This window comes from Rhinolophus sinicus, linkage group LG11 (genome assembly GCF_036562045.2).
Source record: "Rhinolophus sinicus isolate RSC01 linkage group LG11, ASM3656204v1, whole genome shotgun sequence".
NCBI lineage: Eukaryota > Metazoa > Chordata > Mammalia > Chiroptera > Rhinolophidae > Rhinolophus > Rhinolophus sinicus.
Window position 1 is genome coordinate 654,817 of NC_133760.1, and position 23,625 is coordinate 678,441.

Here is a 23,625-nt window from a genome sequence, read left to right on the forward strand (position 1 = left end):
CAATGTAGGTTGGCTGCACACTATCCAGAGTTAGCAAAGACCTCACAGGTTACGGTCACAGCACCCCCAAGACTGCCCTCGCTTTAGGCACCAGCTACAAGCTCAGGTGTTCCCGGGCCACCTGCACTTATGACCGACAGCTGAAAACTATGGAGATTCCCAGTACACCTCCCTTCACATTCAGTAATTTCCTAGAGCCACTCAAAGGATTCAAGGAAGTGCTATACTTGGGGTGGCTGGATGGCTCAGTTGGTTAGAGTGCGAGCTCTCAACAACAAGGTTGCCTATTCAACTCCCGCATGGGATAGGGGGCTGTGCCCCCTGCAACTGAAGATTGAAAATGGCTACCGGACTTGGAGCTGAGCTGCGCCCTCCACAACTAGATTGAAGGACAATGTCTTCAATCAGGACATAAATCAGGACCAGGGTGTCATGCGGGGTCTCAGCTTCCGCTCCCCGCACAAGAACACAGGATATGGTGAGGCCAAAAAGGAACACCCACGGAGCCATAGATAGGGGAGTCGTACCACTATATTCTCGCTGGCGGCTGGGTTGGAGACACAGGAAGCAGGAGCCACATCTTCCGCAATCTGCCATCCACTTCGTTGCAGTCTGCAATCCACACTCCTCCGCTTGCTAGCTCAGCCATCATCTTCTTGCTAGCTCCCCATTTTCTGCTAGCATAGCCACGGCAGTTATATTATTGGCCAATGGCTCACTGGTTACAGCTGACGGCCAACTAGCCACAGCTGATGGCCATCCAATCACAGTTGATGGCTATTTACTACCTGAGCCAGCACCTTTCCACGTGAGGCTGAGAGCCTGGAAATGGCATTCCTGGCTCTGTCCCCACAGACAACTACTTGGAGCTGATGGGCCCTAGAGAAACACACTGTCCCCCAATATTCCCCAATAAAAATATTTTAAAAAAGAAAGTGCTATACTTAGGATTGCAAATTTACTATAAGGTATTGTCACACAGCAGCCTAGCTGATTGTCCCCCCATGTCTTAAGGAAAGAAGAATCTGTGAGACTGTGCATCTCTGGGTCTGTATATTTCTCTCTATTTAGTCTCCAAAAAGAGGGTTTACAGACAATGATAAGATTCCCCACAGGGGGGACAACTCAAGCCAGGCAGAACCCCATGGAGACCCCCGATGAGCTGCCTTAGAAAGATCTGGAAAGAGGCCTTGCCCCCCTTTCCCCCTGCCTGGGAAAAGCGGCTGCTGACTCTGGCTTTCCCCTCTCACCTAATTGTGAGAAGAGTCTTTAGAGAGATAAGATTAAGCTCTCTCTGCTCAGCTCTGTAAAACAATTTCGACATGTGGTATATGTCCCCCAAGGGAGTCACATACCTCACCTCAAGGACTTTCTGCTTGTCTGTTTAAAGATCAACATAATTGGTTTGGGTTAGTTCTAAAATGTGATAAATGAGTCTCAAAGACCATGTCAAAAACAATAACACTCCCTTGTATACTTATCAATAAAAACCACCAGTTGGCTTCATTCTGGGCTCCAGTCTTTCGTGACTGTGAGTCCCCTGGCCTTCTGAGATTTAAACTGCATTAAATCTCTGTTTCTTTCCTAAAACTTAACCCAGGGCCGGCCCTTCTCGCACCCTCACTGCCCGTGTTGCGCTGGACGCGACAATAAGGGACATAAATCAGGACCAGTGTGGGGACAGAGCCCCAGAAAGTAGTTTACAGGCTCTCGGCCTCACGTGGAGGAGTGCTGGCTCGGGTAGTAGATGGCCGTCAGCTGTGGCTGATTGGCCGTCAGCTGTAGCCAGTTAGCCAATTAGCCGCTAATATAACTGCTGTGGCTACGGAGAGAGAGAAGGAGACGGAGAGAGAAAGAACGGGGGCTAGCAAGATGATGGTGGCTGGGCTGGCAAGTGTGGATGGCGGTTTGCGGACAGTGTGGATCCAGCCTCCAGTGAGAGTATAGTGCCGCCAGAGAGAATATAGTGGTATGACTCCCCTACCTATGGCTCCGTGGGTGTTCCTTTGTGGCCTCACCATATCCTGCGTTCTTGTATGGGGAGCGGGAGCAGAGACCCCCCAAGGCCGCCCAGCACGACAAATGGCGCAGCGAGCAGAGTATGGTGCCGGCCAAAGCTCTCCAAAAGACAGTGGAGCAGTTTGTGCGTGTGAACAGCCAGTCTGAGGAAGACCAGGAGGAGCAGCTGCCGGAGAGCTGGACCCCCGTGGAGGGGTGGGAGGACGTGGACGGTTCTCCTACCAGCACAGGAAAAGCCATGCAGCTGCTGGAGAGATGGAGCCCCGTGGAGAGGTGGAAAGATGTGGACGGTTCCCCAACCAGCACAGGCCGGAGAAAGCAAAGGTCGTTGCAGCCCTGTGGGCCGGGAAGTTCCTGCTCAGGCAGCCGGATGCAGGACTTGTAGTCCCAGGAGGTAACGCTTGCTGAGTCCTCCGTGGGAGATGAGGGTGAGGTCAAGGTCGTCCCTCACCCCAGGACAGCCCTGGTGAATGACTATGGACTATGGGGAATTGCCTTCCATCCCTAATTTAATGGACCGCTTGACTGTTTGTTTGGGAACTGTTGTTAGTGGAACTGGGGGATATTTGCTTTTGTCTCTTGACTGGCCGCCATTGAGAATATGTAAGCACCTTGATTGTGAGTCGCTGTTGTTCCAGCAGGGTACCCTGAGAGGCCCAGAGAGAGTGGCAGTGCCCTGAGAGCCCTGGCTGTGTCCAGGAAGTGTGGCTGTGCCCACAGAGAGTGGCAGTGCCCTGAGAGCCCTGGCTGAGTCCAGGAAGTCTGGCTGTGCCCTGAAGATGCCCTGGCTGTGCCCAGGAAGTCAGGCTGTGACCAGAGAGAGTGGCAGTGTCCTGAGAGCCCTGGCTGAGTCCAGGAAGTCTGGCTGTGCCCTGAAGATGCCCTGGCTGTGCCCAGGAAGTCGGGCTGTGACCAGAGAGAGTGGCAGTGCCCTGAGAAACCCTAGCTGTGCCCGGGGAAATTAGTGGTACCCTAAGAAGTCCAGGAAGTCTGGCTGTGCCCAGAAGTACTGGTGGTGCCCTGAGAAACCCTGGCTGTGTCCGGGAAGACAGGTGGTACCCTAAGAAGTCCAGGAAGTCTGGCCATGCCCAGAAGCACTGGTGGTGCCCTGAGAAACCCTGGCTGTGCCCAGAGAGCCTGGCTATGTCCAGGATATTGCATTCACCCCCAGGCTCCTCGCACAGGTCCCCTCGCGGAAGACGCTTGTCGCGTAGATTGTGAGGCGAGAACCTGTAGGGGTGGAGTGTGGGGACAGAGCCCCAGAAAGTAGTTTACAGGCTCTCGGCCTCACGTGGAGGAGTGCTGGCTCGGGTAGTAGATGGCCATCAGCTGTGGCTGATTGGCCGTCAGCTGTAGCCAGTTAGCCAATTAGCCACTAATATAACTGCTGCGGCTACGGAGAGAGAGAAGGAGAGGGAGAGAGAAAGAATGGGGGCTAGCAAGAAGATGGCGGCTGGGCTGGCAAGTGTGGATGGCGGTTTGCGGACAGTGTGAATCCAGCCTCCAGTGAGAGTATAGTGCCGCCAGAGAGAATATAGTGGTATGACTCCCCTACCTATGGCTCCATGGGTGTTCCTTTTTGGCCTCACCATATCCTGCATTCTTGTATGGGGAGCGGGAGCAGAGACCCCCAAGGCTGCCCAGCACGACAAATGGCGCAGCGAGCAGGGTCTCCTGCGCGAGAAATGGCGCAGCGAGCAGGGTCTCCCGCACGACAACCAGCTAAATGAAGAGACACATAGGGTGAGGTCTGGAAGGCTCCCCAAAGCACAGCTTCCTATATTCTCAGTGTGTCACCAACCAGGAAGCTCCCCCAGCCTCAGTGCCCAGGGTTTCCATTGGGATGTCATTACACAGGTGCGGTCGATTGGCTCATGCCCACATGAGTGAGTCCATCTCCAGCCTCCCTCTTTTCCCCAGAGATCAGGCTGATAGCCCCTGGCTCGAATCCCCAATTTCCAATCACACAGTTGGTCTTCCCCACATGACCAAACCCCCATCCGGAGTCATCTCATTTGCATATTACTTTATGTAAATAATGCTTCTCACATTAAAACACATTTTTAGAAGGAAGCAAGTCTAAATTGGAGATTTGAGGTCAGGGATCCTCATTTGCCTCGTCCCCCAAGGGGGAGGCCCATCACCCACTCCCTTGTCAGAGGTTCTTCCTGGCTGCAGTCCTTCTCCTGGCTACGTCTTAAGGGCTGCGTACACACAGGTCTCCAGAGGCTGCTTCCCCTGGCTAGCAGGGCCCTCACTCAGGGCTCTGGTGTTCAGCTCAGCATACGTCACTCCATGAGGTTCTTCAGCTCTTGACAGCTGAGCTCCTTCCTCCTGAAAGTAAGAAGGGAGAAGTGGATCAAGTCTTCCAGGGAGAGTTAACAGACCTTTCTGATGAGTGATGTTTGGACTGAGCTTGCAATGATATCTTGTGATTCATCTTAAACGCCCCCTGTTGTGCCCTCCCTTTCCAACCCCCAAAAGCTCCAGCATTGTCAAGAGTATTCACTACCCACACCACAGTGAGAGACAGATATTCACAAAACCAGTCATGAGTTTTGGAAATAAAGAAGTCTATCTGCAGATGCCCTAACAGCACCCTCATGATGCAGGAAAAAAAATAAAAAGTCTTTTAGGGAAGATGATGTCACAGTGAGGACTGAGCAGTCGTAGTAACAGTGTGGTGGACAGCTTTCCAGGTGGCCGCCCCAGAGCCTCCTACTCCTCAAGTCTCTGTGAGGTCCCCTCCCCTCTTGAGAGTTGGCTGGACCTAGTGTCTTACGTCTATCCAAGAAATATAGTGAAAAGAAAAAAAACAACACAAAAAAAAAACCCCACAGAAAAACAGGTGGACCCTCATGACCAAGACAGGGTCATGAAAGACTGATGCCCACTTCTCCGCTGTCCCTTCGCTCACTCACACCGATTGTGGGGACAGAACCCCAGAAAGCAGTTTCCAGGTTCTTGGCCTCACGTGGAAATGGTGCTCACTTGGGTAGTAAAGGGCCATCAACTGTGATTGGATGGCCATCAGCTGTGGGTAGTTAGCCGTCAGCTATAACCAGTGAGCCATTGGCCACTAATATAACTGCTGTGGCTACGCTAGCAGCAAATGGGGGCTGGCAAGAAGATGGTGGCTGACAAAGCAATCTTAAGAAAAAAGAACAATAATGGAGGTATCACACTTCCTGACTTTGGCTTGTACTACAGGGCTACAATAATCAAAACAGCATGGTATTGGCAGAAAAACAGACACATAGACCAATGGAATAGAATTGAGAACCCAGAAATAAAACCACATAAATATGGACAGATAATTTTTGACAAAGAAGCTAAAAACATACAGTGGAGGAAAGAAGCCTCTTCAATAAATGGTGCTGGGAGAATTGGATAGCCACGTGCAAAAGAATGAAACTGGACTGCTATTTGTCACCATGTACCAAAGTTAATTCAAAATGGATCAAAGACTTAAGCATAAGACCTGACACAATAAACTGCATAGAAGAAAACATAGGTACTAAACTTATGGACCTTGGGTTCAAAGAGCATTTTATGAATTTGACTCCAAAGGCAATGGAAGTAAAAGCTAAAATAAACGAATGGGACTATATGAAACTTAAAAGCTTCTGCACAGCAAAAGAAACCATCGACAAAATAAAGAGGCCACCCACTGAATGGGAGAAGATTTTTGCAAACAGTGCCTCCGATAAGGGGCTAATATCCAGAATATACAAGGAACTCATGCAACTCAACAAAAAAACCCAAACAACCCAATTGAAAAATGGGCAGAGGACTTGAAGAGACATTTCTCCAAAGAAGACATACAAATGGCAAATAGACATATGAAAAAATGCTCAACATCACTAATCATCAGAGAAATGCAAATCAAAACCACAATGAGCTATCACCTCACCCCAGTCAGAATGGCTATCATCAACAAGACAAATAGTAACAAGTGTTGGAGAGGCTGTGGAGAAAAAGGAACCCTCATACACTGTTGGTGGGAATGCAGACTGGTGCAGCCATTATGGAAGGCAGTGTGGAGGTTCCTCAAAAAATTACGAATATAATTGCCATATGACCCAGCAATCCCTCTCCTGGGTATCTACACAAAAAATCTGAAAACATTTATAGATAAAGACACGTGTGCTACAATGTTCATTGCAGCTTTGTTTACGGTGGTCAAGACATGGAAACAACCAAAATGTCCTTCGATAGATGAATGGATAAAGAAGTTGTGGTATATATACACAATGGAATACTATTCAGTGGTAAGAAAAGATGATATAGGACCATTTGTGACAACATGGATGGATCTTGAGAGTGTAATGCTGAGTGAAATAAGTCAGACAGAAAAAGCAGAGAACCATATGATTTCACTGATATGTGGTATATAAACCAAAAACAACAAAAGAACAAGACAAACAAATGAGAAACAGAAACTCATAGACACAGACAATAGTTTAGTGGTTACCAGAGGGTAAGGGGGGTGGGGCGTGGAAGATGAGGGTAAGGGGGATCAAATATATGGTGATGGAAGGAGAACTGACTCTGGGTGGTGAACACACAATGGGATTTATAGATGATGTAATACAGAATTGTACACCTGAAATCTATGTAATTTTACTAACAATTGTCACCCCAGTAAATTTAAAAAATAAATTAAAAAAAAGAAAAAAAAGATGGTGGCTGAGCTAGCAAGAGCAGATTGCAGTTAGGACGGCGGGTTGCGGACAGTGTGGCTCCTGCTTCCTGTGTCTCCAACCCAGCCGCCAGAGAGAATATAGTGGTACGACTCCCCTATCTATGGCTCCGTGGGTGTTCCTTTTTGGCCTCACCCTATCCTGCGTGCTTATGTGTGGAGTGGGACAGGAGATCCCGCCTGTCACCCTGCATGACACCGATGAAGCCAGCTGCTGTGTTATGAGCTGCCATGTGGGGAGGCCGTGTAGCCAGCGTGGTCTCCAGCACACAGCCAGCAAGGGACTGAATCCTGCCGACAGCCACCTGAGTGAGTGTGGAAGCAGAACCTCTCCTAGGCAAGCCCTCAGCAACCCTGGCCAGCACCTTAGTCACAGCCCAGTGAGACCTCGAGTGACAGGACCCAGCCTAGCCACACCCAGATCCTGAAGTACCGGCATGTGAGATAATAAATGTTACTCTAGGCTGTTACATTTGGGTACGATTTGGTAAGAATCGATAATTCATACAAACAGCACCAAAGTAAGTGTTAGCAGGAAACATCCAGTAAATCCTTTGGGACAGAAAACAGATTGGTTACCGCCAGGGCCTGGGGGAGGGGAGTGGGGAGGGACTGCTGAAAAGACGTAAGGGCTCCTTTTGGGGTGATAGAAATGTTCTGGAACTAGATAACGGTGATTGTTGCACAACACAACATGGGCAGTGTGCCAAATGGTGCTGATCGTACATGTTAAAATGGTGTTTTATGTTTATTGTGCTACAATTTAAAAAATTGAATTATTAAGGGGAAAAAATAAGAGTTACTACTAATACTGGTACTGATAACTGATGCTATATGGTGTACAGTGTGGTAGGTGCTTTACAGAGGGACCTTACCATGTTCTCATCAAGAGGTGAAATATCCCCATTGTCCAGATGAGGAAACTGAGGATCAGCGTGGGAATGGCACTTGCCTGGGGACCCACAGGTAGGTATAATAACAATAGCTTGAAGGTACTGAGTACTTATGCCATAGCAGCAGCCCCACTGATATTTCTATGGCTGTGAGCTCATTAAGCCATCCAATTAATCCTATAAAGAAAGAGGTGTTCACCCCATTTACAGACAGAAGTATCCTCAGGAAGGAGGAATCATGGGATGAAGGTCCCACAGCCAAAGAAGGCATAGACGAGTTCCAACCAGATTCTCCCAAAATGTAGGGGAAGGGTTGGGGCAGATGAAAGCAGAGGCCCAAACCATTGACAAAACTGGAGAATGAGGGAGGGGGCCAAACTGGAAACTCACCAGGGCAGGAGAGCAGCTCTTCACAGCTGGAGACACATCTGGAAGGGAGAACTTTCCGCCATGATTTCACCCTAGGCTCCAGGGGTCAGGTTTACACACACACACACACACACACACACACAATGTGCACATGAGCTTGCACACAAATGCATACACACATGCACGCACACATGCACATGCATACTGACACGTGTGAACACACCAGTGCATATATACATGCAATACTCACACACGTGCACACTCACATACACTTATACTCACATGCACACAAACATGGAAACCACACACTGTGTGCAAACAGCACATACACACACCATACATGCATATGTACACACCTGCACACCTACACGTGCGCTCAGATGCACACAGACCGCCCACGTGTGCACACACCACATGCGTGCATCACATGCTCCTACACACAAACATATGCACACAAGGATTCCCCCCACCACCACTTTCTAACTTTCTATCCAGGGTTGATTACCTGTCACCACTTCTTCAGGTTTCTTAGAAGAGCGGGAGCTGAGAGAGAAACAGAATGAAGCATTGGGGATCAGGGAAGCTGGAGAGAAATCAAGGTCCTTTGAGTAGGTGGAGGTGAGATGCAAAGTAGGTTCACGTGGAAACTCATGTCTCTCTACCTCCTCCCAGCTTGATGTTCAACCCTCGAGTCTCCAGGTTATCGATGCTCAGAAGGGTCTTGAGAGCCAAGCAAGAGGAAGTGGCTGGGAGCAGTGTGCTCCTTGAGGAAAGAATGCAAGGAAAGGACATCAAGTGAGAAGTGGAGTGGTTGTGAGAAGAGAGACTTGGGGTGGTCACTGGAGCTGGTCTGGGGCACAGAACAGGTGGAGGCAAGACAGAAAGGTCAGTAGTTCTGGAGACGATGGAGGAAGAGGTAAGTGTTGGCTGATGGGATCCTCTGAGTGGTCTACCTTTTAGTCATCTTGTCAGGCGCTGCCCCTGGGGGTAAAGAAAGAGAAGAGGATGGATCAACCTCATAGTGTTACCTTCCTCATTGTGTTTCTCCCACTTCCCCCAGAAGATGCAGCCACTGTTCTGAACTCACCACAGCAGGAGTATCTGTAGATGAGGAAGGCTGCGAGGAGGAAGAGTAAGGTGAAGATGACGATGAGGATGATTTCAGTGGTCCCTAGAGAGGAGAGCAGGTAAGAGGGCCAGTTGGTTTCCCAAGACTTGTTCTATTGCCTACATGTCTACCACTAATTGGGATCCTATGAAGTGCTGGAGATGAACTACATCTCTCGCCTACTTACAAGTATCCCAGAAGAGACTTAGAAGGATGCCAATTTTATAGATGCACAAGCTGAGGGTCAGAGAGTGGAAGAAAGATTTCCAAAGTCACCCAGCTACTGAGTAGTCAGAGCCCGGACTCCGACTCCACCTCAGAAGATGTTGCATTGAACCACATTCTTCCCGTGTCACCAAAATACAGACAAACATCGTGAGGACGTTCCCAGCAATGGATGTCTTGCTGTCACAAGGGAGCCCCATCCTGTGTTTGTATGACCCTGTCCCAGGCAGCTGTCTTCTCTTACCTAGTGTTGTTCCTGCTCTGTTGGAAGACTCGGTCTCTTCTAGAAGAGAATCCCTGGCTTAAAAAGATAGTCACAGAACAAGAATCACAGTAGTATACCATTGCTGTACAATTTCAAACTCTGTATATTATTTACAAAGAGATAGTAAATGTATAAAAACATGCACACAAATGATGACACCAAGTTTAGGGTCATCATCTTGATGATACCAAGACCTGTATATATCTCCTATTGGTCATGTTTCTCTGGAGATTCAGGCTAATACAGGTAGACAGAATGCTCTTAAATCAGATATGGCTGTGGTTCCCAGGGTGAATGGAGCATCCTGCCCACTTTCTGTAGGGCTTCTGGGGACAACGTAGTGATAACCCAAACTAACAGGCATTGAGTGCCTGCTCATGCACCTAACCTTTCCTCTCGCCTGTAGCCATGTCGCTGTTTTGTGATCCCATTGCACAGAGAGGTTAGGCTACAGCAAGAGTGGGTTTTGTTTGGTGGTGTTTTTTTTTCTCTGTGTGTGTGTGTCTTTTTTTTATAGATAAGCAAACTAAACCTCAAAGAGGTTACGTGATGTGCACAGGGTCACACCCCTGTGAGTAGCGGAGTGTGGTTGGGACCACAGGCTTTGTTAGCCCTGCTGTTGGGACACTCACCACACCACTCACTCTTCATTTCACCACAACTGTGGTGCCCCCCACCCACGCACCCCACACCTCTGAATTGACCAGAGCAGAAGAAGAGGGCCCTGAGACATCCGAAGATCCCCCACCCCCACCCCGAGCTCTGTACTTCAAAGGAGGAAACAGCTGCAGGAACTTCACAATCTACGCCCCCGACCACAGATTTCCTCAACTCCCTGTGCTGTCACCTCCAGTTCTTCACGCCTCTGTCCTACCAAGCTTAGCTTCCATCTCATAGCCACCCATCAGGAAGTGGGGTGCTATTTATCGCAACCTCCTCCAGTCAACTCAGCCCTCCCCAGCTGCAGTACACTTTCTGCAGAACCAGAGACCACAGTGAACTTGTCCAAAGTTCAGAAATAATGAATAACCCATAAATTGTCAGAGTCCTGGGGCCTGGCTCTGCCGAAATCAGACTGGAAAACTGGAGACAAATCCAAATGTGGAAGAAAGGGGAAAAATACATAAGTGACCTTAAAGGAAGACAGATGATGCCAAGTTAGGTGAGAAATATTTCTTCACTAGCTACTGGTTTGGGGCATGTATTTTAAGTAATTGGAGATTCCAGGGATGGGAGGAGAGTATGTTCTCCATCCCCAAAGTCCCTGCCAAGAACTCTAGTGTCTGACAGGAAACCAGATCCTGGGTCTACAGCAGAATTTTTCAACTTTTGCACTGTTGACATTTGGGGCTGGATAATTCTTTGTGGGGAAGGTGTCCTGTGCATCATAAGACGTTTTGCAACATCTCTGGTCTCTACCTCCTAGATGCAAGGAGCATCCCCCATCACCAGTTGTGACCAATGTCTCCAGACATTTTCCAAGTGGCAAAATGGCCCCCCAAGCTAAGGTCAGTTACTCCTCTTTCCTTCTGTCAGGATTACTGCCACCACCTTGCTCTGCCTCCTGGCTCCTGCCTTGGTCAATCAGGTGACCCTCATGTCTCCTCAAGTTCAAAACACTGGTATAGCAAAATGTTCAGAATTCTGGTTTTACAGCAGTTGTGTAAAACTAAGGGGTTTGTAAAAGGCTCTGGTGAAACCCAAAGGGGAACTCTTGGCCTATTTCCAGTAATTGTGCGTATCAGTGCACCTGCATCTTGTCATCTACCCCAGTGACACTCTCCTCTCTTCCGCAGCCTATGGCCCTTGGTGACAGTTGCCAGCATTTGAGCAGCGGCTGAAGGAAGACAGGAAAGGTTTAGACTGCGTTTGACAGCAGCTGCCTGGGTCATTCCAGGTCACCTATTATATCAGCATATTCGTATCAAACGCAGCAATAATTATGACTATCAAGTCAGAAATGCAGGTTTCTCATATGCCAAGAATAAATAGAAGAATGGGGGGGCAATTAATCATCAGTTGTTGAATAACCCAGAACTATTTAAAAGTTCCTCCTTCTATGGAGAACAAAGACAATGTTCTATGTCTTTCTTCCTCCCACTTTGCCTGTGTGTTGAAAAGACCATTTCATCTGTGTTTGACCTTGTCATGTACGATTGAACTGAGTTGAAGAGACAGACACACACCCCTGGCCTCCCTAGAACCTGGAAGACTTTAGATGTCATAATTTTCCACCAATATTCATGATTAATTGTAATGATAAGAACATTTACCATTATCATGAGGGGCACACACATATTCTTTAGTCTACTATTTCCTGGAAAGTCTTGGGAATGCAGTTCTTTATAAAGCTGATTGGGAACTCAGAGGCCAAGTTTTGGGTGGTCGTAATGATAATAATAGCAAATATTTATATGGCATTTGGTATATACCATACATGGTTTGGAAAGGACTTAGGTGAATCTCACCATGAGTCCATTGTGTAGGTAGTACTATCAACCCCATTTAACGGGTGAGGAAACTGAGGAAACGAGGCTAAGTAGTCTGTGTGGAAAGGGTTATTAGTTACTGGGCCCAACCAAAGTCCAAACAGTTACAATTATTCACAAAGCGAGACTCCCTGCACAGCCTTCCAGATCACAGGGCCGTGTACCCAAATGATGGGCACCTGGTCCCTATTTAGATGGCTCTGGTTGTTTGAATGGTCTTCTCTTTCTTCCCAATTGTCTATCCCAGAGGGGGACATTGAATATCCTTCACAGTGACCTAGAAGACAGAATGGAGTGAATGGGCCATAGATGCAGGAAAGGAGTCCCTAAGAACACGAATTCACTGCCTCACTCCTGGGACCCAGTGTGGCACACAGAGAAACATTCTCCTTCTTGCCAAAGACCTCCACACCAGCATTAGTGACTTAAGTTTTCCTCCTATGGCTATGGGTCTATAATTCTGTAGCAAACACCTGAGCATGTCCCCCTTGTTAGATGCCTTAGTCTGTCATGCTGCTATAACCAAATGCCACAGGCTGGGGGTCTTATAAACAAGACATTTTTTCCTTCCAGTTCTGGAAGTTGGAAGTCAGAGACCAGAGTGCCAGCGTGGTCAGATGAGGGCCCTCTTCTGTGTTGTAGACTTCTCTGTCTATCCTCACAGGGCAGAAGGGGACAGGACGCTCTCTGGGGTCTTTTCTATAAGGGCACTAATTTCATTCATGGGGGCTCCACCCTCATGATCTACTCACTTCCCAGAGGCCCCACCTCTGAATACCTTCCATTGGGCATTAGGATTTCAACATATAAATTTGGGGGGACACAGACATTCAGAACATAGCATCAGAGAAGAGCACCCCTCTTTCCCTTAGGAACTGCTCATATCCCCCTCTGCATTTCTGTCACTCTGGATCGAGCAAGGGTTTTGTCGCCTAACCCTTCAGGGAGTGTCCCCACAATTGAGCCAGAGGCTGAAGAGACCAGGGCCATTCACAGTCCCTATTCAGCAGGTTTTCTTGTTTGTTTGTTTTGAACTGAGTCTGGGACACAGGGCCAGTCCCTTCTCCAGGGGTAGAAGTTACGAGCTGCAAAACTCACCTCTTGAAAGCCATACCCTCTGCCCAACAGAAGAAGTCTGTCCAGACTAACAGAGGATGAGCCAAACATAAGAATAAGAACACAAGTGTCAGAGAGGAAAAGAATCGGGCAGAATTCCAGTCCGTGGTTCTGGTTCCTGACGCCCAGTGGCATCCATGCCCTTCCCACACTCTACTAGTCTGTTATCCCGTGGTTTCCAACCAGGCATGGTGTGGCCTCCCAGGGGACATGTGGCAATGTCTAGAGACATTTTCAGTTGTCACAACTGGAAAGGGGAAAGGTAGAGGTCAGGGATGCTGCTAAACCCCCTTTGATGAACAGGATGAATTTTTCTCCCCGCTCCCACACATAAAAAGAATTATCCAGCTCAATATGTCAATAGTACCAGGTTGGGACACTCTGAATTGTCCCCATTAACTCCGTGGACCAGCGTACTCCCCCACTTTTTCTAGGCTTCTTCCAGGTGGATTTTTGTCACTTGCAATCAAGTGCCATAACTAATACAGACACTATCATCAAAACTATTAGTTGAAATCAGTTACTTATGTTTAGTTCTCACAGAAGTTGCGTGGGCCATATGTATGCATTGCTGTCCCCCCCTTTACGGGTGAGAAAGAGGCATACAAAGAAATGACTTGCTCAATACCTCACAGATAGCAAATGCCAGAGCTATAGTTTTAACTCGGGTCCATCTGACTTCAGAACCTGTGCTCACACCCTCTACTGCCCTAAAGATCATGGGGTTTCCCAGGAGCCCCAAATCCCTGCCCTGTGTGATTTTGGGAAATTCTGGCATTTTTATATGACCCCGTGGAGTTATAGTTGGTTCTCATATCAATACTGAGAAGTTCAGCCCCCACCTGGAATGATGTCTTGTTCCTACTGGCCTCTCTTCCTCTCCTTGCCCTGAGCAAACTCAGTCCTCAAAACTAGCCCTAGCCCAGAGGGTCAAAACACATCCCTTTTAAAAACAAACGGAACCCAGTGAAATTTCATAAAAAAACAAAACAGAACGCTCGTGCACTGTTGGTGGGATTGTAAATTGGTGTGGCCCTACAGAAAATGGTATGGGGTTCCTCAAAAAATTAAAACTAGAACTACCTTATGATCCAGCAACCCCACTTCTGGGTATTTGTCCAAAAGAAATAAAAGCAGGTCCCAAAGAACATTTGCACACCCATGTTCATAGCAGCATTATTCACAGGTTGAAGCAACCCAAGTTTTGATGAACAAAATGTGGTCCAACCATACAAGGGAATATTACTCAGCCTTAAAAAGGAAGGAAATTCTGACACATGGTACAGCATGGGTGAACCTTGAAGACATTATGTCACGTGAAATAAGCCAGTGACAAAAAGACAAATATTGTGTGATTCCCCTGCTACCGTGGGCCGAGAGTCATCATATGCATAAAGACAGCAAGTAGGAGGGTGAGCTCCAGGGGCTGGGGGGCGGGAGAACAGCAGTTGTTTAATGGGGACAGTTTTAGTTTTGTAGAATGAAGAGACCGTGTTTCCCCGAAAATAAGACCTAGCCAGACCATCAGCTCTAAGGCATATTTTGGAGCAAAAATTAATATAAGACCCAGTCTTATTTTAATATATTATAAGACCAGGTCTTTAATATAATATAATATGATATGATATGATTTAATATAAGACCGGAACTTATTTTAATTTTTGCTCCAAAAGACGCATTAGAGCTGATGGTCCGGCGAGGTCTTATTTTGGGGGAAACGGGAGTTCTGGGGATGAGTGGTGGTTATGGCTGCACAACAGTGTGAATATATTCAACACCACTGAACTTTGCACTTAAATGTGGTTAAAATGGTAAATTTTATGTTATGCATTTTACCACAATTAAAAAAAATAATCCCTTAAAAAAACGTCTAGGCAGGAAAAAACAAAAACGAAAAGCACTCTCCACTGGGTTGAGCTAAAAGACATGAATGTTAGAGAATGAAAATGAAATGCAGATCTTTCTGGAAGTCTGAGTCTGGTATTCCCTGGGCCTTTTGTTATTCTCCCTCCTCCTCTGCTTTTTTGCTGGAACCTTCTAGTAACTCCAGGAGGTGTCATTCACACTTTAGTCCAAAAAATGGTGCCCCACTCAGGAAATATGCAGTGATTTTGTGGTTATACCTTATTTTCCTAGTGGGGTCAGGCATAGCAACCCCTCCCAGCCTCTCCTCTTCAGAGCTCAGCTGTTCATCTATGGTGGGAAGGCCCCTGCCAGCCTCCTTTTCTGTCATTTTCCACCATCCACACTCACTATCTCAGCAGAACATCCTGTCCACTCTTCCATAGGATCCCAGCCCTAACTTCCTTTTTCCCAAGTGGTTTTTCCAAGCTCCAGAGTCTTGTAGGGAAGGAACCGCCATCTGATGCACTTCAGGTGGCAGAAGTCAGCTGGCAGATAATCCAGCTATTGGCCTCCCAATGGTAAACACCTTACCTGTCACCCAGATTGCAATGTGGTCACTGGGCTCTGAGGCCCAGAAAGGAGCCCTTGTCTGGAAGTACACACAGCTGTAGTTCCCAGTGTCACCGACTGTCACACTGTGAAGGGAGAAGTCTATCTCCTTTCCTGCTGGACTCTGGCGCTGTACGGGTGTTGAAGTTCCTTTCTTCAGTAGAGCAAACGTTGTAGACTCAGTCAAATGCTCTGGCGTCTGGCACTTCAGGGTCACCTTTTCTCCTGCGGTCACCTTACCCCTTCTGTGGGCTTGGAGGGAAGGTTTCTGGAAGTCTCCTGTCAGAGAAGGAGGCTGTGAGGTCATGAGGAGAAGCCTTGGGTCCCCCTCAGCCTTGTCCTCCTGGCAGGGTTCCCAGGGAGTGTGGGAAGTGACGGGCGCCTGATCTCACCCTCTTTGTGCTCTGATTCCAGGAAGGCGATTTCCCTCCTACAAGCCCTGGCTGAAGCCAAGGTCATCAACTCTGTTCCTGTCTCTGTCCATCTCCCCCTCCCCAGGCACACTGCAGATGAGACCCCCGGCCCCTCTCATCCTCCCTCATCCCTGTGCTAGGAAGGCCGTACGTCATTCTGAGCACCCTGTCCCCACCTGTCACTAGTAGTAAAAGGACATCACTGGGCGGTGACCCTATGTGGCGGCTCCCTCTTCGGTAGTATTCACAGGCGTACTCTCCGGCATTACTGGTTTTTAGATCAGCGAGGTGAAACTCAGCCAGGCCCCCTGGGGAGTCAGGAGATGGCACGGACCTCACAGGGCGTCCGTTCTTTCTGAGACCAAACTTTCCATCCTTGGTAGGAGCTGAGCATCGCAGTGCCACTTGGCTGTTGGCAGGAACCACCGAGCTGGGCCAGGCACTGATGGAGGGCCTGGGAAGTGACTCTGGAAGGAAGCAGAGTCCAGGGCTTGATTTGGTTCCCTCACTGCTCTCGGAAGCCCATTTAAAGAATGGAAAGGGGGAACTGGGGCCTTTGGGGGTGGAGGATGGAGGAGGGTTTAACTGAAGAAACACTCACCATTTCTTATGTCTCCTTGGCCAACACAGAGCCCTGCAGAGGAATTGTCCGTGAGACATGAGCTCCTCCCTGGAGCCCATGCTTTCACCCTGCTTTGATCCCTGTGGGACCATCCCAGGGGCTCTTCTGAGGACAGACCCCTCATCGTCATATTCACAAACAGTCCCAGCTTTTCCCCGAGAACACAATTGGCATCATCGTCTTTTTGTAGCTTATGTTAGTTTCCTAGGGCTGCTGTAACAAATCACCGCATACTTTGTGGCGTATAACAACACAAATGTATTGTCGTGCAATTCTGTCGGTGAGAGGACTCCGACACTATGAGTCTCACTAGCTGAAATCAAGGGGTTAACAGGGCGAGTCGTTTCTGAAGACTCGAGGGGAGAATCCAATCCCCCTTCCTTTTTCAGCTTCTAGAGGCTCCTGCATCCCTTGGCTGGTGGCCTCTTCCTCTAGCTTTGAAACAAGCAATCCTCTTCTTCCTCTCTTTACTACTTTGAGCACCCTTGTGATTGCATTGGGACCAACCAGCTAATTCAGGATCATCTGTTTAAGGTCAACTGATTCGCAACTTTAGTTCTATCCGTTATCTCATGTGAAGGAACGTATTCACAGCTTCCGGGAATCAGGACGTGGACATCCTTGGGGAGCCTACCACACAGTCTCTCTACCATTTCTCACATTGTCCCATGTCCGCATCCCAGAGTCCTCTCCCCTCACCTTGCCCCCAGGATGTTGGCTGGCCCTGCCATTTTGCCTTGAACCTAACCGTTTCTCCCCATCATCCACCTTATTCTTCTACCATATCCTAGATTTCATGGTGGAGGAGACGACAAGAGACATTAGACTTGACTCCTGATGGTCTCTATTACCCTAAGCATGGCACCCAGGTGTCCCCTGAGTGTGTCAACATTGTAGATGGCATAGGATCCATGCCTTCCCTGGGTGCCATGTCTTCTAGAGTGTGAGAGACACCAATGGGGACCATCTGGCTGGGAAAAAACACACACTTAAATTTTAATGACCCCTGTTATTCCTAATGGTCATAAGATATCTGGAGATACTAGAATTTAAGCCCTTGAGGGCAGAGAGTGCATCGTCAGTGCTTAGAACAGTGCTCAATAAATATGTGTTGACTGACTGAGTTGAAGCCTTATGTAAAGAGAGTCGTTTGCAAAGATTTCTGAAGCTCCAGGAATAACAATGATTTCCTGAATTCCCCTCTCAGCACAACACCATAACCATCACAGCAACTGAGAGTGGGGAAAGAGGTAGGGAGGTCCCAACCCTATGATAAGGGGCATCAAGCTGCTAAAAACGTAGTCCTTTCTTTGCCCTGAGATATTTTTTCTTTAACAGGTTTTTTAAAGTTAGTTTCAGGTGTACAAAACAATGTAATAGACATTTCACCCCTCACAAAGTGATAACACTGCTCCCCCAATCTATTGCCCTGCTGACATCGTATATATCTATTACAATTCCATTGACTCTATTCCCTATGCTGTAGTCCATATCCCGTGACTACACACACACACACACACACACACACACACACACACACACACACAAAATTATAATTGACATACAATATTATTCAGCTTCAGTTTCAGGTGTACAGTGCAGTGGTCAGGCATCTACACCATCCATGAAGTGGTCTCCCTAATAAGACATGTGCCCATCTGACACCCTACAAAATCTTTACATTATTAATTCCCCAAACTGCCTTTCATATCCCTGTGGCAATATTGTAGTTACCAACTTTTTAACAAATGTTTTATTAAAATATAGCTAACATACACTATTATGTTTCAGGTGTACACCAGAGTTATTCAGCATTTACATACCTAAAGAAATGATCACCATGATAAGCCCAGCAACCATCGGACAGCGTACCAAGTTATATTATTGACTGTATTCCCTATGCTGTACATTGCTCTGAGATATCTCTTTCTGCTCTCATAGAATGACCTAAGTGCACCTCTGACATTACAATTGGCCATGAGTAATCACCTTGGTGCTCCAAAGTAAATCTCAAAAACCCAAAATTGACATGACTTGCAAGATGAAACATATGTCCCCCACCTTTCCCATCTCATAGCCTTGTAGGTTTAGATAACAGTGACCCAAGAAATGTGCTTTCTAGACATCCATGTAGGTGATCTAGTTGAATAGCTTATAACAGTGGTTCTCTACTGGGGACAACTTCACCCCACAGGGGATGTTGGGCAATATCTGGGGACTTTTTATTTAGCAACTTGCAAGTACATAATACTGTATAGTTCACGCTGGTCACCATGCTGTACATTAGAACCTCAGAACATACTCATCTTATAGCTGGAAGTGTGTGCCCTTTGACCAGCATCTCCCCATTCCCCCGCCCCCTTACACACTGTAGCCTCTGGTGACCACCATTTTACTCTTTGTCTCTATGAGTTCAACGTTTTTAGATTCCACATGTATGTGAGAATGTACAATGTTGGTCTTTCTCTGTCTGACTTATTTCACTCAGCATAATGCCCTCAAGGTCCATCCACATTGTTGCAAATGGCAGGATTTCCATCTTTCTCTTAGCTGAATAATATTCCATTGTATCCATTTACCACGTCTTCTTCATCCATTCGTCCATCAGTGGACACTTAGGTTGCTTCCATGTCTTGGTTATTGTGAATAATGCTGCAGTGAACTTAAGGGTGTAGATATCTGTGGGGACAGAGCCAGGACTGTGCAGTTTCCAGGTTCTCGGCCTCACGTGGAAAGGTGCTGGCTCAGGTAGTAAATGGCCATCAACTGTGATTGGATGGCCATCAGCTGTGGCTAGTTGGCCGTCAGCTGTAACCAGTGAGCCATTGGCCACTCATATAACTGCTGTGGCTACGCTAGCAGCAAATGGGGGCTAGCAAGAAGATGGTGGCTGAGCCTGCAAGCGGCGCAGTGAGGGTTGTGGATCTTGTGGCTCCTGCTTCCTGTGTCTCCAACCCAGCCGCCAGAGAGAATATAGTGGTATGACTCCGCTACCTATGGCTCCATGAGTGTTCCTGTTTGGCCTCACCATATCCTATGTCCTTATGTGGGGGGCGGGACCAGAGACCCCGCGTGACTCCCTGCATGACAATGTCTCTTCGAGATAGTGTTTTCATATCCTTCAGATACATACCTGCAAGTGAAGTTGCTGGGTCACATGGTAGCTCTATTTTTAAATTTTTGAGGTGCCTCCATATGGTTTTCTATGGTGGCTGCATCCATTTACATTCCCACCAGCAGTTCCCTTTTTTCTACAGTCTCTCCAAAACTTATTATCTCGTTTTCTTTTCTTTTTTTAATAAAATTTATTGGGGAATATTGGGGGACAGTGTGTTTCTCCAGGGCCCATCAGCTCTAAGTCATTGTCCTTCAATCTAGTTGTGGAGGGCACAGCTCAGCTCCAAGTCCAGTGGCTGTTTTCAATCTTTAGTTGCAGGGGGTGCAGCCCACCATCCCATGCAGGAATTGAACTGGCAACCCTGTTGTTGAGAGCTCATGCTCTAACCAACTGAGCCATCCGGCTGCCCCTGTAATCTTCTTTTCTTGATGATGGCCATTCTAGCAGGTGATTAATAATTGCAACAAAGACTATCTAACTACCTTTATGTAAAAAGATTGCCAACACCTATGAAGATCACGGGACTCACTGTTCACTTACTTTACCAAGATTTCCAAACATTTCCACCCCAAATCCCCCCAGATTATGACCTTTTTAACTTCCTAGTATGGCTCAGTAGATTATGGTCTTTGGAATTGTGCTGACCAGAATTTGAATTCAGCTTCTCCAGTTAGTGGCTTTCTGAGTCATGTCAAGTATCAATCTCAGATTCCTCGCAGGCAATATGGGGATGCAGATTATTTTGCAGAATTTTTTGTACGAGATGTAACATGACTTTAGTTTGTACAAAGACATGAGATTAAGTAATATTGACTCTGTGTGAGGAAGTCATTTTCTTCCCAGTTATGTCTCCATCTTGGTCACATAGAAGACTAGCACAGCTGCATATAGTCTCCAATCTATTTCTTGCATTCAATCATATCTCTTAGAAACAAGACTAGAGGAAAATGTGGCTCAGTGTTTACAGTCAGGCAGCAATAGCTCTTAGAACTTAATCGTGAGCTGGCCCGGTGGCTCAGGTGGTTGGAGCGCTGTGCTCCTGATGCGAAGGCCACCGGTTCGATTCCCACATGAGCTAGTGAGCTGTGCCCTCTACATATAAGATTGTGAATGAGGGCTCTCTGTGGACCTGGGCTGCCATGAGCAGCCCGAGGTTGGCGTGAGCTGCGGTGTGCTGCTGTGGGCTACCGTGTGTCGCCATTAGTGGCCGGTGGCCAGCGTGAGTGGCCGGCAGCCTGCGAGAGCTGCTGTGAGCTGCTGTGAACGGCTGACTGACTGCCTCAGCCAGGGGGAGTGCAAGGCTCATAATACCAGCATGGGCCTGGGAGCTGTGTCCTACACAACTAGACTGAGAAACAATGGCTTGTACCAGAGTAGGGGGAGGGGGAGGTGGAAAAAAGGAGGGGGGAGAAATAAAAAAGAACTTAATCGTATTATTTCTCCTGTGACTTTGCACTGACGACTATGTTCTATTTTGATGAGGCATACTGATTTTCCATTAATAGAACTGTTTTACAAATCTTTGGAAATAGACTTGAGTATAAAAATGATAAATATAAAAACCTGAGGCGATTTGAAGAAGAATATCACATAGGAAAGAAGACAGATGTCACATACATATGGCAAAATGTCATTGTTCAGGGCCAGCCCGGTGGCTCAGGCGGTTGGAACTCCATGCTCCTAACTCCAAAGGCTGCCAGTTCAATTCCCACATGGGCCAGTGGGCTCTCAACCACAAGGTTGCCAGTTCAATTCCTCGAGTCCCACAAGGGATGGTGGGCAGCGCCCCCTGCAACTAAGATTGAACATGGCACCTTGAGCTGAGCTGCCGCTGAGCTCCCGGATGGCTCAGTTGGTTGGAGCGCGTCCTCTCAACCACAAGATTGCCGGTTCGACTCCCGCAAGGGATGGTGGGTTGTGCCCCCAGCAACTAGAAAACGGCAACTGGACCTGGAGCTGAGCTGCACCCTCCACAACTAAGACTGAAAGGACAACAACTTGACGCTGAACGGCACCCTCCACAACTAGGATTGAAAGGACAACAACTTGACGCTGAACGGCACCCTCCACAACTAGGATTGAAAGGACAACAACTTGACTTGGAAAAAAAGCCTGGAAATACACACTGTTCCCCAGTAAAGTCCTGTTCCCCTTCCCCAATAAAAAATCTTTTTAAAAAAATGTCATTGTTCATGACATTGTTCATGACTGAATTTGGAAAACAGATAGAGGAAAATATGTGTAGAGCACCCGACACATTCCTTGTAGGTAATATGTATTCAGGAAGTGGAAGTTTCTATTCTTTGCTTATCCATCCGACTCCATTACCTACCCTAGTCACAGCAACTCCAGCTGCCTTCACAGCCCAACTAACCACCACCTTCAATGACCCTTTCCTTTCCTCCCCCAAGACTTACCCACACAGAACAGGGCCAGGAATGAGGGGATCATGGTGGTCCTCCCAAGCCTCTTCCAAGGGTCTTCTTTCAGTTTGGCTGTTTGTGGTAAGTCCCAGTGTTCTCTTGGCTCCCAGATGTGCAGTGACAGCTTTGCTCTGTTTTTAATCCTGCACTCTTACATACTCACGGTTTTTGTTTCTCAGTCACAAGAGGGAAATGACGACTATTGCAACACCCTCTCAAATCACTTTGGACAGGCTTAACTCACAGAGTCCTTCTCTCGCACAGTCCTTCGACAGCCAATTCTAAGGCATATTCATAAATATGCAAAGCATGTGAGAAATTGCTAGTCGAATTTCATAACCATTGTCCCCTTCTACATGGTGACAGAATACAACTGGACCCATGATGATCAGAATAACAACTATGCTTCTCTCTCACAGAGAACTGTTGGCCTTTCTAGTCAACAGGACGTGAGTGGAAGTGATTGAAGTCTACAATTTCTGGGTTATGTCCCCCAGGAACATTGGAGGGCCAGAGATGGGACTGAGCTGATAACAGAGATGACAAGTTGTAGGGGCATCAGGGAGGAAGGGAGAATCTGGGAGACTGAGACAACAGCCTGTAAAGAAAAGGGAAGGAAAAAGAATCCTTGTGGGCAACGTGGCAGGAAAGGAAATCTGAAAAAGAAACGTCTGTGGTGGAGCTGTCAGTTGTCTGCTGTGGGGGACAATGCAAACTGTTCCCTCAATATCTTCTATGAAATCTTCTTTAAGACTTGGATGGAATGGGTTCTTCAGGAGAACCTGGAGGAGCCGTGTCCCACATCTGGTTGAGATTTTAAGGGAATGTAGAGACAACATAGATGGTGAATGTTGCTGATAGATGAGAGCTGACATGCTCATGGAAAAATCTGGAAGGTTGCAATCCAGTATTTGTAAAGTATTATTCTCTGAATAGTGAACTTGTGGCCCATATATATTTTTTCCTTTGCTTATATGTGTTTTCTCAATTTACTGAATTTGATATCAGTTAATTTTATCACTTTAAATATTTTGTATTAGTTTCAGGTGTACAAAACAATGTAATAGACATTCACACCCCTCACAAAGTGATAACCTCCCTCCCCCAATCTGTTACTCCTCTGACATCATATATAGCTGCTACATTTCCTTTGACTCTATTACCTATGCTGTACTTCACATCCCGGGACTATATAGACACAAAAGTTTAGACAATTAAGTTTGCAAACTTTCCAACATGTTAAGTGCACGGTGGAACATTCGCGAACTTAACGTCTTACCTTCATACATTTAATTATCGTTGACATTCAATATTGTTCAGCTTCAGCTTCAGGTGAACAGCACAGTGTTCAGGCATCTACATCATCCCTGAGGTGGTCTCCCTAATGAGACAAGTGCCCATCTGACACC

General features: G+C 47.3%; 1 protein-coding gene across 5 annotated transcripts; it reads right to left on the minus strand.

Moving 5' to 3' along the window:
* Positions 1 to 4,030: 4,030 nt before the first annotated feature.
* On the minus strand, positions 4,031 to 22,449 carry LOC109437032 (T-cell-interacting, activating receptor on myeloid cells protein 1). Of its 5 annotated transcripts, none has more exons than XM_074315960.1 (10): positions 22,211 to 22,449; positions 16,655 to 16,687; positions 16,230 to 16,520; positions 15,623 to 15,919; positions 9,561 to 9,599; positions 9,071 to 9,100; positions 8,937 to 8,964; positions 8,489 to 8,526; positions 8,005 to 8,042; positions 4,031 to 4,353 (listed from the first exon to the last, which is right to left on the minus strand). In XM_074315960.1, the coding sequence occupies exons 1-10, from the start codon at positions 22,242 to 22,244 to the stop codon at positions 4,210 to 4,212; spliced, it is 972 nt and encodes a 323-aa protein (XP_074172061.1). In that variant the 5' UTR covers positions 22,245 to 22,449; the 3' UTR covers positions 4,031 to 4,209. The 5 variants fall into 5 exon arrangements, with proteins under 5 accessions (XP_074172061.1, XP_019571504.2, XP_019571506.2 ...); XM_019715945.2 differs by having other exon boundaries at positions 9,071 to 9,154; positions 22,211 to 22,448; XM_019715947.2 differs by having other exon boundaries at positions 9,561 to 9,617; positions 22,211 to 22,448.
* Between the last annotated feature and the right edge of the window lie 1,176 nt (positions 22,450 to 23,625).